Source organism: Xyrauchen texanus, chromosome 18 (assembly GCF_025860055.1).
Source record: "Xyrauchen texanus isolate HMW12.3.18 chromosome 18, RBS_HiC_50CHRs, whole genome shotgun sequence".
NCBI lineage: Eukaryota > Metazoa > Chordata > Actinopteri > Cypriniformes > Catostomidae > Xyrauchen > Xyrauchen texanus.
Window position 1 is genome coordinate 7,224,676 of NC_068293.1, and position 12,616 is coordinate 7,237,291.

The 12,616-nt window shown below is 39.4% G+C and overlaps 1 protein-coding gene across 2 annotated transcripts in view; it reads right to left on the bottom strand.

Moving 5' to 3' along the window:
- Positions 1-12,616, bottom strand: part of ranbp2 (RAN binding protein 2) — a 73,389-nt gene that overhangs the window by 22,692 nt on the left and 38,081 nt on the right. Inside the window, exons 20-24 of one of the 2 annotated variants that reach the window (XM_052148994.1) lie at positions 12,468-12,545; positions 5,969-6,139; positions 2,470-2,547; positions 2,172-2,344; positions 1,934-2,066 (exon numbers count right to left, since the gene is read on the bottom strand). In XM_052148994.1, the coding sequence (XP_052004954.1) occupies positions 1,934-2,066; positions 2,172-2,344; positions 2,470-2,547; positions 5,969-6,139; positions 12,468-12,545 (633 nt within the window). The remainder of the gene's footprint in view (positions 1-1,933; positions 2,067-2,171; positions 2,345-2,469; positions 2,548-5,968; positions 6,140-12,467; positions 12,546-12,616) is intronic. The other variant, XM_052148995.1, reaches the window with a different exon arrangement.

The following is a 12,616-nucleotide window of genomic DNA, read 5'->3' on the forward strand; positions in this document are numbered from 1 at the left end:
CTCAGTAATGACACAGTTACACGTCGAATTTCAGAAATGTCTGAGAATTTGACGGAACAATTAAAAACTAAGCTAGCCACTGCTTCGGCACTCAGTTTGGCAGCAGATGAAAATTTTGCTCAGCAAAAAGAAAAAAGTTGCTCAGCTTTGCATTTGGGTGAGATGTCAATTCAGGAACATTTGAAGTTACTGAAGATTTATTGGCATTGAAATCGCTTCATGAACGAACAAGGGGCGAGGACATTCATCAAGCACTTAATGAAGCATGCAAAGACATGAACATACCGGCATCCTCCGTCAACTCCATCACTACTGATGGTGCACCCTCAATGACAGGAAAACACAAGGGTCTTGTTGGTGAAATGCGAAAAATATCCCCTGAATTGTTGGCATTTCACTGTATTGTGCACCAGCAAGCACTGTGCAGCAAGTTAGCAGATTGATACCTCTTGAAGGTTATGGACACTCTGGTCAAGGTGGTCAACTTCATTCGTGCACGCCCTCTACTGCACCGCCGGTTTGTTGCATTATTGGACGAATTGGAAGGTGCCTACGGAGACCTTGTTCTGCACAGCGAAGTGAGATGGCCAAGTCGGGGAAAGGTCTTAAATCGCTTTCTGGCTTTACTCCCAGAGATAGATCACTTTCTTTATGACATTGGCGAGGGAGAGAGATTTCAAGTCTTGAGAGACAAGGAATGGAGAATCAATCTTGCCTTCCTTGCAGACATCACAGTTCACCTAAACAAGCTAAACCTGCAACTCCAAGGTGACGGAAAACACGTTGATGACCTATTGTGCTGTATTAAGAGTTTCAAAATGAAGTTAGGACTGTACACTCTACAACTCAAAAGATGGTGATTTAACTCATTTCCCACAACTGAATGTCACGAGTAAGTGTGTGTTGGACACACAACAGAGAGAAAGATTTGTTGCAACTGTCAGTCAAATGCAAGAGAAATTAATCTCTCGTTTTTCAGATTTTGACAAACTTCAATTTGCTGGACATTTCATTAGAGAGCCCTTCACTTTCCCTGTGGAAAAAATCAAGGACTTGGCTGCAACTTTCGGTTTGCCACGCCGCCCACTTGAAGATGAATTGATGAATGTTCAGGCAAGAGGAAACACCCATACAGCGCAGCAAGCATCCTCAGTTACAGAAATGTGGTGAAACATTCCTGAACAGAACCTCAGATTATTAAGTTCGAAAGTGCCTTCCATATTTGGATCAACATACATCTGTGAACGCACATTTTCTACAATGTCGCGCATCAAGTCACGCTTCCGTGCGCGTCTTACCGACTGCAACTTAGTCGCAACTTCATTGTGCTGTGACTCCTTTCGAGCCGAATTTCACCAAATTGGTCAGCTCCCGACAGCAACAGGTGTCCCATTAATGGGGAGTGTTGTGTTTTTTTTTTTTTTTATAAGTAATTACTGTCGACGAGATGGCACTGTGGTTCCATATGCTAGTGCCTATAAAAATGAATAACAAAAGTGTGTCTACACTAGATGCTGCCTGTAATGTAACACAATGTCATTGTTTGCTTGTCCTTGATATATTATTAAAATCTCTGAAACTTACAAGTGACTCTTCATGCTTACCAGAACTATACACAACAATGAGTAGCATTATACTTGTACAATGTGAGAGGGAGATATCATTAATATATTCAAAAGATCTGTGTAAAACGAATGCGTTTCTCAGGCATGCTAAATGTATAGAAATTTTCAGGGTTAATTTCAAGCACTTTTCAACAAAACATGTCAATTTTCCAGGTATTTCAGTACATGCATTTCTAAAAGATAAATTCAAGTATTTTAAGGACCTTGTGCAAATCCTGAATGAAATAATGTCCACATTTTACTGTGCAAACGCTCTAACAGCTAAAGCACTATTTTGAAACACTCAAGAGGACAGGAATCTTGCTTACTTGCAGTAGTACTGGAGTCTACCTCACTGCTCTTTTTCGTAGAGAGGTCAATAGGGCAGCTGGCATCAGTGTTCTCTGGTGACTGCTGCTCTTGCTGACTGTCTGCTGCATCATGGGAAGTGTTTTGCTTTACCTGATCAACCAGAATAAGCCATACATTTAAAAAATGAAAATTCTGTCTTATGGGCTTCATAAAACCCCTATATAAAGTAAACATTATGCAAGAATGCCATTTCACCTGGGATTGCATTAGTTTCTGCACCTCAGTGTTGAAGTCGTCTGGTTTATCCACTTCAGCCTCTGAATCACTGCTTACTCCACACAGGAACGTGGGGGGCAGCAGCAGGCGTCGGGCTCTCTGCTCCTCCTCTGGGGTGGCCTTCTTCTCCCACACGAGAGTGCACTCAAAGTCTGCAAAAATCACACATGTAATTTAAGAGAGACACAAACTATTCAAACCCAATCTCAAATTGAAAGCAGTCAAATACATTTCACATAAGTGATCTTCATTACACCAGTGTCTCCGAACAACCTACCGTGATCAGATGCTTGGTCACCTCCGTCAGGGTACAGCTTTCCTTTCAGATTCTTCACTGCCGTTTCAAAATCTTCATCTAAACACAGATCCATGAGAATACAAAAGAAATTAAACACAGGAAGTGCTAGGAAAGATGTTTAGAGTGTCCAGGTTCACACATCTGTGAAGCAACAAATACAAATATTATCGTGTGTGGAGTCACACAGTTGCGGTTAAATAGCCTCTTTGGAGTGCTTTGATTAAGTGGTTTAAAATCAAATTATATTGAACTTGTCTAATTATTGTACTAAATACACACACCAGACCAAATTGGGAAAAACACTGTCTTACCATTTATCAAACGCTGAAATAAACTGCAATCATGTTTAATGGTGTAACAGACACTTAAAGTACCTTTCTTTAGAACGCAGCACAATGAATGAAGAAACGCAGGTGTTTCGAGATGCATTTAGAAAAATTTAAGTGTTTTTAACTTTACTAGGCGATGTATAATTGACACGTTTCCGGCAATGTGCTCCTCAGTGCAGGATGATACTGGAAACTGGACCATGTGTAGGTGTCATCTCGATGTGTCTTCAGTATAACTCAGTGAAGATTGCTTGTGAACCAGTCATAAAACAATTCAAGCTGTCAAAGAATTGTCATTGAAGGATATGGGGCAGTTTAAACACTATTGCACCCATTTAAATATGCAAGTAAACGGTTCCAATCATGAATATTTGAAATGTCATGACCGTTTGATTATTTATGGTGCCGACACCCTGTCTACACCGGGGCTCGTCCGTTGACAACAAGTAACACAACGGCTTGAGGCTGTTTACACCAGGCGCGTCGACACAAACATTCAAAACAGTTTGTGTTGCTGGCAGTAGTAGCACCAGCACAAAATGGAAAGAGACACCTGTTTACTGTTGGTGTGAGGCTCCACAACGGAAGCTTCCATGGCAGACAGCATCATTGATTATGATGGGTTTGTGACAAGGAGGGTCTTATTGCTTTTGCTGCGATGTGCCTCTCGTGTCAAGTATAGATAGGATGTGAGTGTTAACAGTTGTGCTTGAGATGAACAGTTTAATATAATCAGAAGCAATGAGTTGTATGTGCATTGTGTAACACTAAAATGTAGTTTTATAATATTGTGGGGTTGTTCATTCTCTTACGATTGAGTTTCAAAACAAAGCGTTTCAGACAGATGAACAGAGAAGGTGGAAATTATTATACATTACTAAATTATGACTGATTTGGTGAAAATTAGGGATGTGCACGGATAGTTGACATTCAGTTAACTGTTTGACAGTTCACTACTCTAATATCAAATTCACTATTCTGTTATTCTACACATGCAATACAGGTCTGCAACCTAATGGGGCTTTTCCACTGCAGGGTACAACTCGACTCCACTCTGCTCGTTTTTTGGGGTTTCCCCACGGTGGATAGAACCTGGTACTTTTTTTAGTACCACCTCGGTTGAGAGCGAGCCGAGCAGATACTAAATGTGACGTCAAAATCCTGCATATCACTGATAGGTCAGGGAGGATCGACAACCAGCGTCACTTGATTTCCGACACATGACATCAACCCGCAAGTTTAAAGTTATAAACAGCGATAACAGTATCATTTGTTCATGCGACTTGAATTGTGAAAAAAGAAATGTGTGTGTGCATAACCACACCATGGTCAATAAACGAGGTGCAGACGGTCCACTCGTTAGCGATGAGCGAAAAAGTCTCTCAGGAAGTGTCTCTGCTGTTGGCAGCACACTGCTACCAACGGACCTACCAACAGTGTAGGGAAAGTTAAAAAAAACAAGTGACTACAGAACCATCAAGAAAGTGGAAGTGGTTCGACCAAATGGACACCATCTAAACCGACGAGCAATGGGAGGGGAGTGCGCCCTTGACTGCTTCTACAACAACCAGGCCAATTTAACGGTTACACTTGTGTAAAATCACCATGTAACAACTGCTTTATGTAGCACAATGAGCTAGTAGCTAACAGCTAGAGGTCCTGTTATTGTTTATCAGTTTGTGTCACGTTTATGATGTCACGGCAGTAGAGGCCGCGTAACTATGACGATCAGCCTATAATCCCACCCACATTGAAGTGGCACTAAACGGCAGTGGAAATGTAAGCTCAGAAATGTAAAGCAAGTAAAGTTGAGGGGGGTAGAACCTTAACGTGCAGTGGAAAAGTGCCATAAAAAATTGACGAGTTCCGACAATCAGTCAGGTTTTCCAGCCAGGTTTGGATCAATTGTTCAAGGAAAGAGCTAGTGCTTGTGCATTCTGCACTGTTTTTCTGTTATAGATCTGTGATACTGACAGGCGCTGTACGGTTGTCTTTGACTGTTGCGCTGGCTGAATCTCACTTTTCCCTTTCAGCACCTCATGCAGGATCACCGCATAGTAAAGTTAAAAAGACTTAAATTTTTCTAAGTGCATCCCAAACATGACCACGAGAAGAACCAAATATGAAACCTTGTGGTTAACAATGTTAAAAATTGTAACTGTGCACATCCCAAGTGAAAAACTTTAACATTATCATTGGACCACAGGGAAGATAATGAAACTTTACACACACAATAAAGTTAGTGCACTGTTAATACCTTGCATTATTTTTTATCATATTATTGTCAACAGCATGTATTTTTAGCTAATTATCTTCGTTATAGTTGACAAAACTGACAAAGAGTTTGAATCCAGGGTGTGCTGAGTGACTCCAGCCTGGTCTCCTAAGCAACCAAATTGGCCCGGTTGCTAGGGAGGGAAAGTGACACGGGGAAACATCCTCGTGGTCACGATTAGTGGTTCTCGCGCTCAATGGGGCGCACAGTACATTGTGCGTGGATCGCGGAGAATAGCATGAGCCTCCACATGCTCAGTCTCTCCGCGATGTCATGCACAACGAGCCATGTGATAAGACTGACTGTCTCAGAAGCAACTGAGACTTGTCCTCCACCACCTGGATTGAGGCGAGTAACCATGCCACCACGAGGACCTAGTAAGTAGTGGGAATTGGGCATTCCAAAATTGGGCCGAAAATAATAAAAATATTTCAATTAAATAAATTGGATTAACACAGACTCCTGACGTTTAACTCAATGAAGCTGAATATTGTACTCGTACTCGTCAGATGTGAAAAGACTAAGACAAGCTCTTCAGGAAACTTAAATGTCAAATAAAAATGCATTAATATCATCTTGATATTCACAACGGTACAATCCATTTATAATATCTTGTGAATTTTCAATATATTGCACAGCCCTAGTAAGCAGTACTGGTGAAGCAGGTCATGTGGCATTTAACAAATTGTTTTATTACATTTATTAAATTATATAAACTGCTTATCAAGAGTTTAGTCAGGAATTGGTGTTTTGCTGCTACTCACGGGCTATAGAAATTATTCATAATTAAATAAAATAAAAACAAGGGTAGTTTTGCATGCATGGCACTAAGAAATAATTGTTTGAAAAGCAGTGCAGATAGTTTAGCTCTTACTGTCATCATCATCATCATCACTGATGTATCCAGGCACGTTTTTGTAGCAGAAGAAGGTAGGAGGAAGCCTGAGTTTGGCAGCCAGTTCAGCTTGATCTTTAGTTGGCTTACGCTCAAATATAATGTCAACATCAGCATCACCAGCAGCAGTCTGCTTTGACTGAGGAGAAGCTACAGGACAAAAAATTTAAAATAGATTTCAACTAATGAAACAATGGCTCTAAACACATCTGTGGTATTAGGGGAATGTATTCCCATCAGTAGCACACCTAAATACTGACAAACTTTAAAGAAACAAACCACTCAGGCATTAGATGAACATAATGAGACCACAGCACAAAACTACTTGTTTTATCTTAGCTCTGCTATGACATCACACTTCATGCATTAAATCAATGCACTTAAAGTGAACTGCATGCAAACATTCAAGATCCCTGTTAGAAAGTGTTTCTCAATAACACTTACACCTGCAACAGCTCTCTTCTGTATGTGCCCATTTAAACTTAAATGTATTATGCCAGGTTTAACATCAATAATGGTGAACAACATTTGGCAAGATGCTGACATGTAAATGAGATTTGAGAGCAGTGGTGGAAGATTTTCAATGAATTAATTAATACAGACTATTTTTCTGGTACTTTTTCTTAAAAGCTCCTGAAAGCTCCTGGTAAAAACTTAAAAAAGGAAATACTTTAGGTGTATCAAAGTTGGAAAACATGAGTTTGTACAACATTTGTTTAAAAGGTTTAAGGGATCATGTCAAATTTGGACATATTAGGAGGTACTTTAAAAATATCCTATGAGTTTCAGAACTCAAAGCTTCCAAAAAACTCCTCTCCCATCCAAAAAAAGCATTTATTGTTTCCACTCAGCAAAATGACTTGTTTTGAAATCTAATTTGTGACATCACAGTGCAGTGTAATTTGAATATACCTGCCTCCACAACATATGTCACCATTGCAGTGAGTTGAGAGGGAGAGCGGTTGGGGTACTGCAACACTGAAATTGTAGAAGTTAACTTTTAACCAAAAGAAAAAAAAAAAAGAAAAAGTCCCAAAACTGCATCTCTAAATAGCCTTCTGTAGGATCCCTGCGTTAGGAATGAGAGACTAATTCCAACAAAGTTCCTGAACGTCTCAATGTGAGATATGTTTGTATTCTTTGGATTAATCTTTTGAGATCCAAGGATTCCAGCTTTAAAAATAAATATGGATTAGAAAGTTTGAGGAAATCATATTGAACAGGACAGTAATGCTGATAAGAAGTGTAATTCTAATGTTTCAGAAACTTTATTTCAGTCAAACAACTGTGGAATTTGATTGTGTGCTTAGGACATATTAGGACATTTAGCTATTAACGATTACCTGGACTTGATTACTTGGAATTAGTACTTTTAGGTGATTTTGTAAATTGCTTGAAAGTTTACTTTGTTTTTTTCCTCAGGAAAAAATGGCAGGAGGGCATTTGCTCTGCAATAATGTTAGCCAATCATAACAGTAGGCGTCTCTTAAACCAGTCGTACACAGAAACAGAGCATTTCAGATGGAGGGCCAGAAACAGGGTGAAAAAAGGTCACGCAATACAATATAACCATTTGATCTGCAAAAAAATTTACTAACATTTCAAGTGATCCTCAAGGAAGAAAATAAAGCATGACATGCTCCTTTAAGACTGGGCTCAGCTGTCATCCTGATCAATGTCACAATTATGAAAAATAGGCCTAAATGCTTAAGAATGCAGTTTTATTTTACAAAGAGTTTTAGTCAAATCAATCCTTTCACACTGCAGAGCATGCACATCCACCTGATGGTTAGTTAGTTAGCTGGTTAGCAGTCTCAGCTAACCACAACTATACATAAAGTACAGGGAGAGGCATCCAGCATACTTTATCCTGATCTAGACAAACATTTCTGTGTCTAACTGCTAAAATGTTTGAGAATTTGGCAACTGTGAAATGCAAAGAGACTATATATCCACAATCATAATTATAGAAATAATTTGCATCATTCCTCTAGTAAATACAGACAAAATGAAGCCAAAAAAAAGAAACTTTCAGAACATATTGCAGAAAACAATGCTTGAATTGGTGTCATTATATAGCCCAGCAGAGTGTGCTCCGACTCCATTGTTTACAGAGCTGACTCTGAACTGATGGTGGCTCTGCAGACAGGGCAGAGTTAAACCGTGTGTTCACAGTAAGCTGCTAACTAGTTTGTGAAATACATACTGGAAAGTTAATAAACACAGACCCCATCATTTTCCCTTTTCAATATAACTAATGTAAAGTTAACCCTGTCCCTGACAACCATATCACTCATGTCTGTTTGCTGTTAGCCAGCTATAGTTTGTCAACGCAGTCAGTAATGTAGCAGATTGAAAGGTAAACAGAATATTTTTACAGCTCATCAGACAACTGTGCAGTGGTGGATTGTGTCTGTTGAGTGTTGATTTAATGCTACGCTGTTACCTAGTTGGTGAGAAGCAATGCTGGTCCATCTATCTCAGTGAAAACAAGCTTATAGCTAACTAGCCAACCACGTAGCTACTTTCATACCTAGTCAGCTGAGTGTAAGCTAATGTGTAAACATGTATTCAACAAACTATTTTATTCAGGATTTGCAGTTTGGTACCCCCTTCAACCGAACGGTTCCTGTCAACAGCATTTATAAAATGTAATATTTAAAAGTCTGGTTTTCCACTGTTGAAAGTTTCCCACGAACAGCAGAATACTGTGTAACACCACCGCCGCTGTCTATCTCTTGACTCGGCAGGTGTAAATGCTTCTTGTTTTACAACCGATTGAGGTTTATTAAAGGGTAACTAAACCCTAAACCAACTTTTTTTAGTTAATGATCTGTAAGAATGGGGCTTTATTAGTACTGGTCAATGATTCAAGTAATTTTTTTGACATTTGTGTATAAAGTGTTTTAATTCTACAATATATGGTGTAAAAACGTCTGAGTGCTGCCCTCTTCAGGTTGAACGGTGGCTACTGCAGTTGAATTTTCCTATTGGCTGTTTGCGGTACTTCGTGACGTAAGCAGGTTCCAGCTCATCACGCCCTTGGTACGAGCTACCACGCCCATGGCAGTATAAAAACCATCTCGTTTCGTCAAAACCACTGTAGCGAGTCAGGAGTTGGAATTGCGAGTATTGAAAATGATCAGGATAGAGTATTTTAGCATCTATTTAGCATAGCATTTATATAGTTATTTAGATTATTTCGTGTAGCCTAGGTAGTTAATTAGCATATTTGTTAGTGTAGTATTGTTAGAAGCATAGTTAGTTAGTAGCATAGTATTAGCGTCAGTTAGGATAGCTTCAAGTTAGCGTAGATTATCTGTATTTAGTACAGTGGTCAGGATGGTATGTAGGTGTAGTGTTTCTGGTTGCAACAGCACTGCTGGACTGTATAGCTTTCCAGCAGACTTGGAAATTAGGCGCCAGGGGTTGCACGTCCTTGTTCTGGAAGACCGCGAGTTACCGCCTAGAGCTGGAGTTGTGTGCAAACTGCATTTTACGCGGGATTGCTTCTCCAACGCAATGGAGGTGGAAATGGGCTTCTCCAAACAGCTCACGCTGAAAAGCGACGCAGTGCCAAACGCTGCTCCTCCTGCATGGACTCCACCACCTCAGCGGCGTCTTGAGGTGAGTGATCATATATATTTGAATCACAATTTATGGTTAGGCTAAAGTTAATCCTCTGGGGCCGACAAACGCGTTCGCGATGCGGGAGTGTTAAATGTATTGCACCCGTATAAATTGTATTACGGTATTGACTACCTGTATAGTTTTATTTGGAGGTATACGGTTTTGTACATGATGACGTTACGCTTTACGTCACATTCTTCTAAGTTGAGAGAACAGCTAACTGATGTTATGTTCAAGTGAAGCTTGCTAAATAAAAATCCTGCTAAAAGGATAAACATCACTGAACAGCGTTTCGTTTGTTTTTCCTGCACACGAGTGAAGGTGAATGCGCACTCGGATGCTCAACAGGGAGTTAAAACCGCAGTTTGAGCCAGTGGCTCGAATTGATATGGCTCCGGCCCTGTGTCCACAGACAATTCACCCTCCTCCACTTCAGGTGAAGGTGGGGGAGAAAGGTCCTCGACTTCAAAATACCGCTCCGTGGCAAAGCTACTTGCGTCACTCCAGACACTCTCCATTTTAGAGTCTGACAGCAGCTGTCAATTAATCTGTCACTACGGGTCTCAGGTGCACGCCCCCCCCCTCCCCCCCCTCAGCTTGTCCCCTCTATCCCCGCTGGGGTCTGCCCACTTTGAGCATTTTTCAAATATTGCTAGTGGGTGGAGTCAGACTCTGAGCAGGGGTTTAGTTACCCTTTAAGCTATTTTATTTGAATTTATTCTTTATTTTAATGGTCAGCAACTGACTGATACCAAAAAACAGTACTAATGTTTTCAGCTATTTATTGTATTTTTATTTATTCTTTATTTTCTCAAGAGTTCATTTCTAGAATTTGTTGACAATGTATAATAATAATGTCAAATATTCTTTGATCAAAATATTTGTTTAAATATCAGTGAACAAACCACATAGAAAAGGTCTTTCATCCCAGCACAAAAATGATCTATTTTGGCCACCATATCAGTAATCTGTGAATTTTCCCCCTCTAAAAACTTCTATAACACAGTTTAGCTGAGATTACAGTAACGGTGTTAAATAGTGACAACACCACCTACTGGTCAAAATATTAAAACTAGCCAAAAATCTTGCTTCATCTCTCAATAGCCTAGTTTCCATTCACCTATTGCGCCATTTAGATACCGACAAAGCGAAAATGCGGAAAATAATATTGCAACATTTGCCGTCTTCTGCCCGTATCCAATCAAATGGCCTTTTATTGATAAAAAGGATGTGCGTGATGACGTCATGCCTAATAAAACACTGTTGCATAAGTTTTTGGTTTAGCACAAAAAAAATCTGCCCTGAAGCAGTTTCATTCAGGAATGTGTGTTTATCGCCAATTTACCTCCCAGATGTCCCCAATTTTTTTCCTCAAGTTTTGGTAAAATAGGGAGAGTATTGAGACAATTCATTAAAATTAGCCTGTTTGCTATCATTTTAATTAAAAAAATAAAAGCAATCAGAAGAGGAATTTCAATCAAAAGGGAACAGTTGCCCTTCTGAAAGGACTGTAATATTGGTCCTGATGTTGCACCTATCGCAGGTTGGCACCGTTTCCATCAACTTTATTTTGATGCGATAAAACATTTTTCCGCAAAAAATCCTTGGATGGAAACATAGTTCATGTTCGCATGGGGGCCTGCAGAATACTGCAATTACCGATTTTACTATGTCTTTGAAAATGGCTTTTCTGCCACTTTGAACAGATCTGTGTTTAACTGCTTTCCAAATCTACTTATTCAAAGTTTGTCTAATCTTAAATAAAATTGCCTCAGATCAATATTTTGTCTAATCCTTAGAAAACAAACAGAATTTTTGCATGTCTGACAGAGCCCAGATATAACAATGAAGTTGCTGGTGAAAGCACCAAACAAAGTAAAGCTCTATCTTGACATCCCTTCTGCGGTTTCACGAAACTTTGTACGTATCATCGCTGCATTGCCCTAAAAATTCCAAATAAATTGTGTTACAGCAAAACCTAGTGGCCAAACTACTTATGAATAAAGGTAAATTACTCCATTGATAGCAAACTATACATTTACTCCATAACCACTGAATTTATTTTCCTAAAATCACCACTGGGGAAGCTATGATGGTCATTACTGCCAAAAAAATAAAAATAACATTGTCACCATGCTCTTCCAGCTAGTTCAGGTGCTGATGCCAAGGAACGATCACAAATATTTTTAGTTTGGTCGAAAGGCCAAAATATTTGTTTTTAAATCCCTTGCTGCTGCTAAATAAAAAAAATTCTAGAGACAATTGTAAAGACCTTATTTACAAAAAATAAAAAACCTTAACAATAAAAAACAAAACAAAAAGCCAGATCATGTCAGAAATAGCAAGTGCATGTGGTATTGAGAGTTACAGTCCAAACAATGGACTCTCTTAATGCATGATAAATAATTTGTGCCAATGAAGAGCAGCAGTTTTTTCTTCAACAAAAATAACTCCGCTCATTTGCCATCCAAATTCACCTAACACTCTTTTCCATCTGGTTATAAGATTGGAACACTGTTGCTACACATTACTGTACTAAATATGTAACGGATACAAAAATACTTTCTGCAGTGACACCTATCGAAGTCTTATTTCAAGACATGAAATCACTTAAGACAGTCACTGCTGAATGCTTTAAGGATGTAGTCCCAGTTACTTCACTTTATTAAACTGTCAGTTCTACTGACATTTCAAACAAACAGCAACCAGTTAGCAGATATTAGATCATGCAAACGTTGAATTGAGGCCAGGGGACTAACGCTCAGGTTATGACATCATTCAGACAAGGTCAAGTTTTCCGGCTCATGCCAGTCAATAAGAACTCAGTAAGCAGTGTGACCTGAAGTACCTTGATGTTCAAACTGTGTGGTGGATGAACAGGTCCAAAATGCCATAGGATTATCTTTGAAAAGCCTAAAATCCAAACCTAAAAGATAATGGCTTGTTTGTTAAAAAGATGCCAAAGATGGGGCTAAACGATAAGGTAATCTTTGCGTT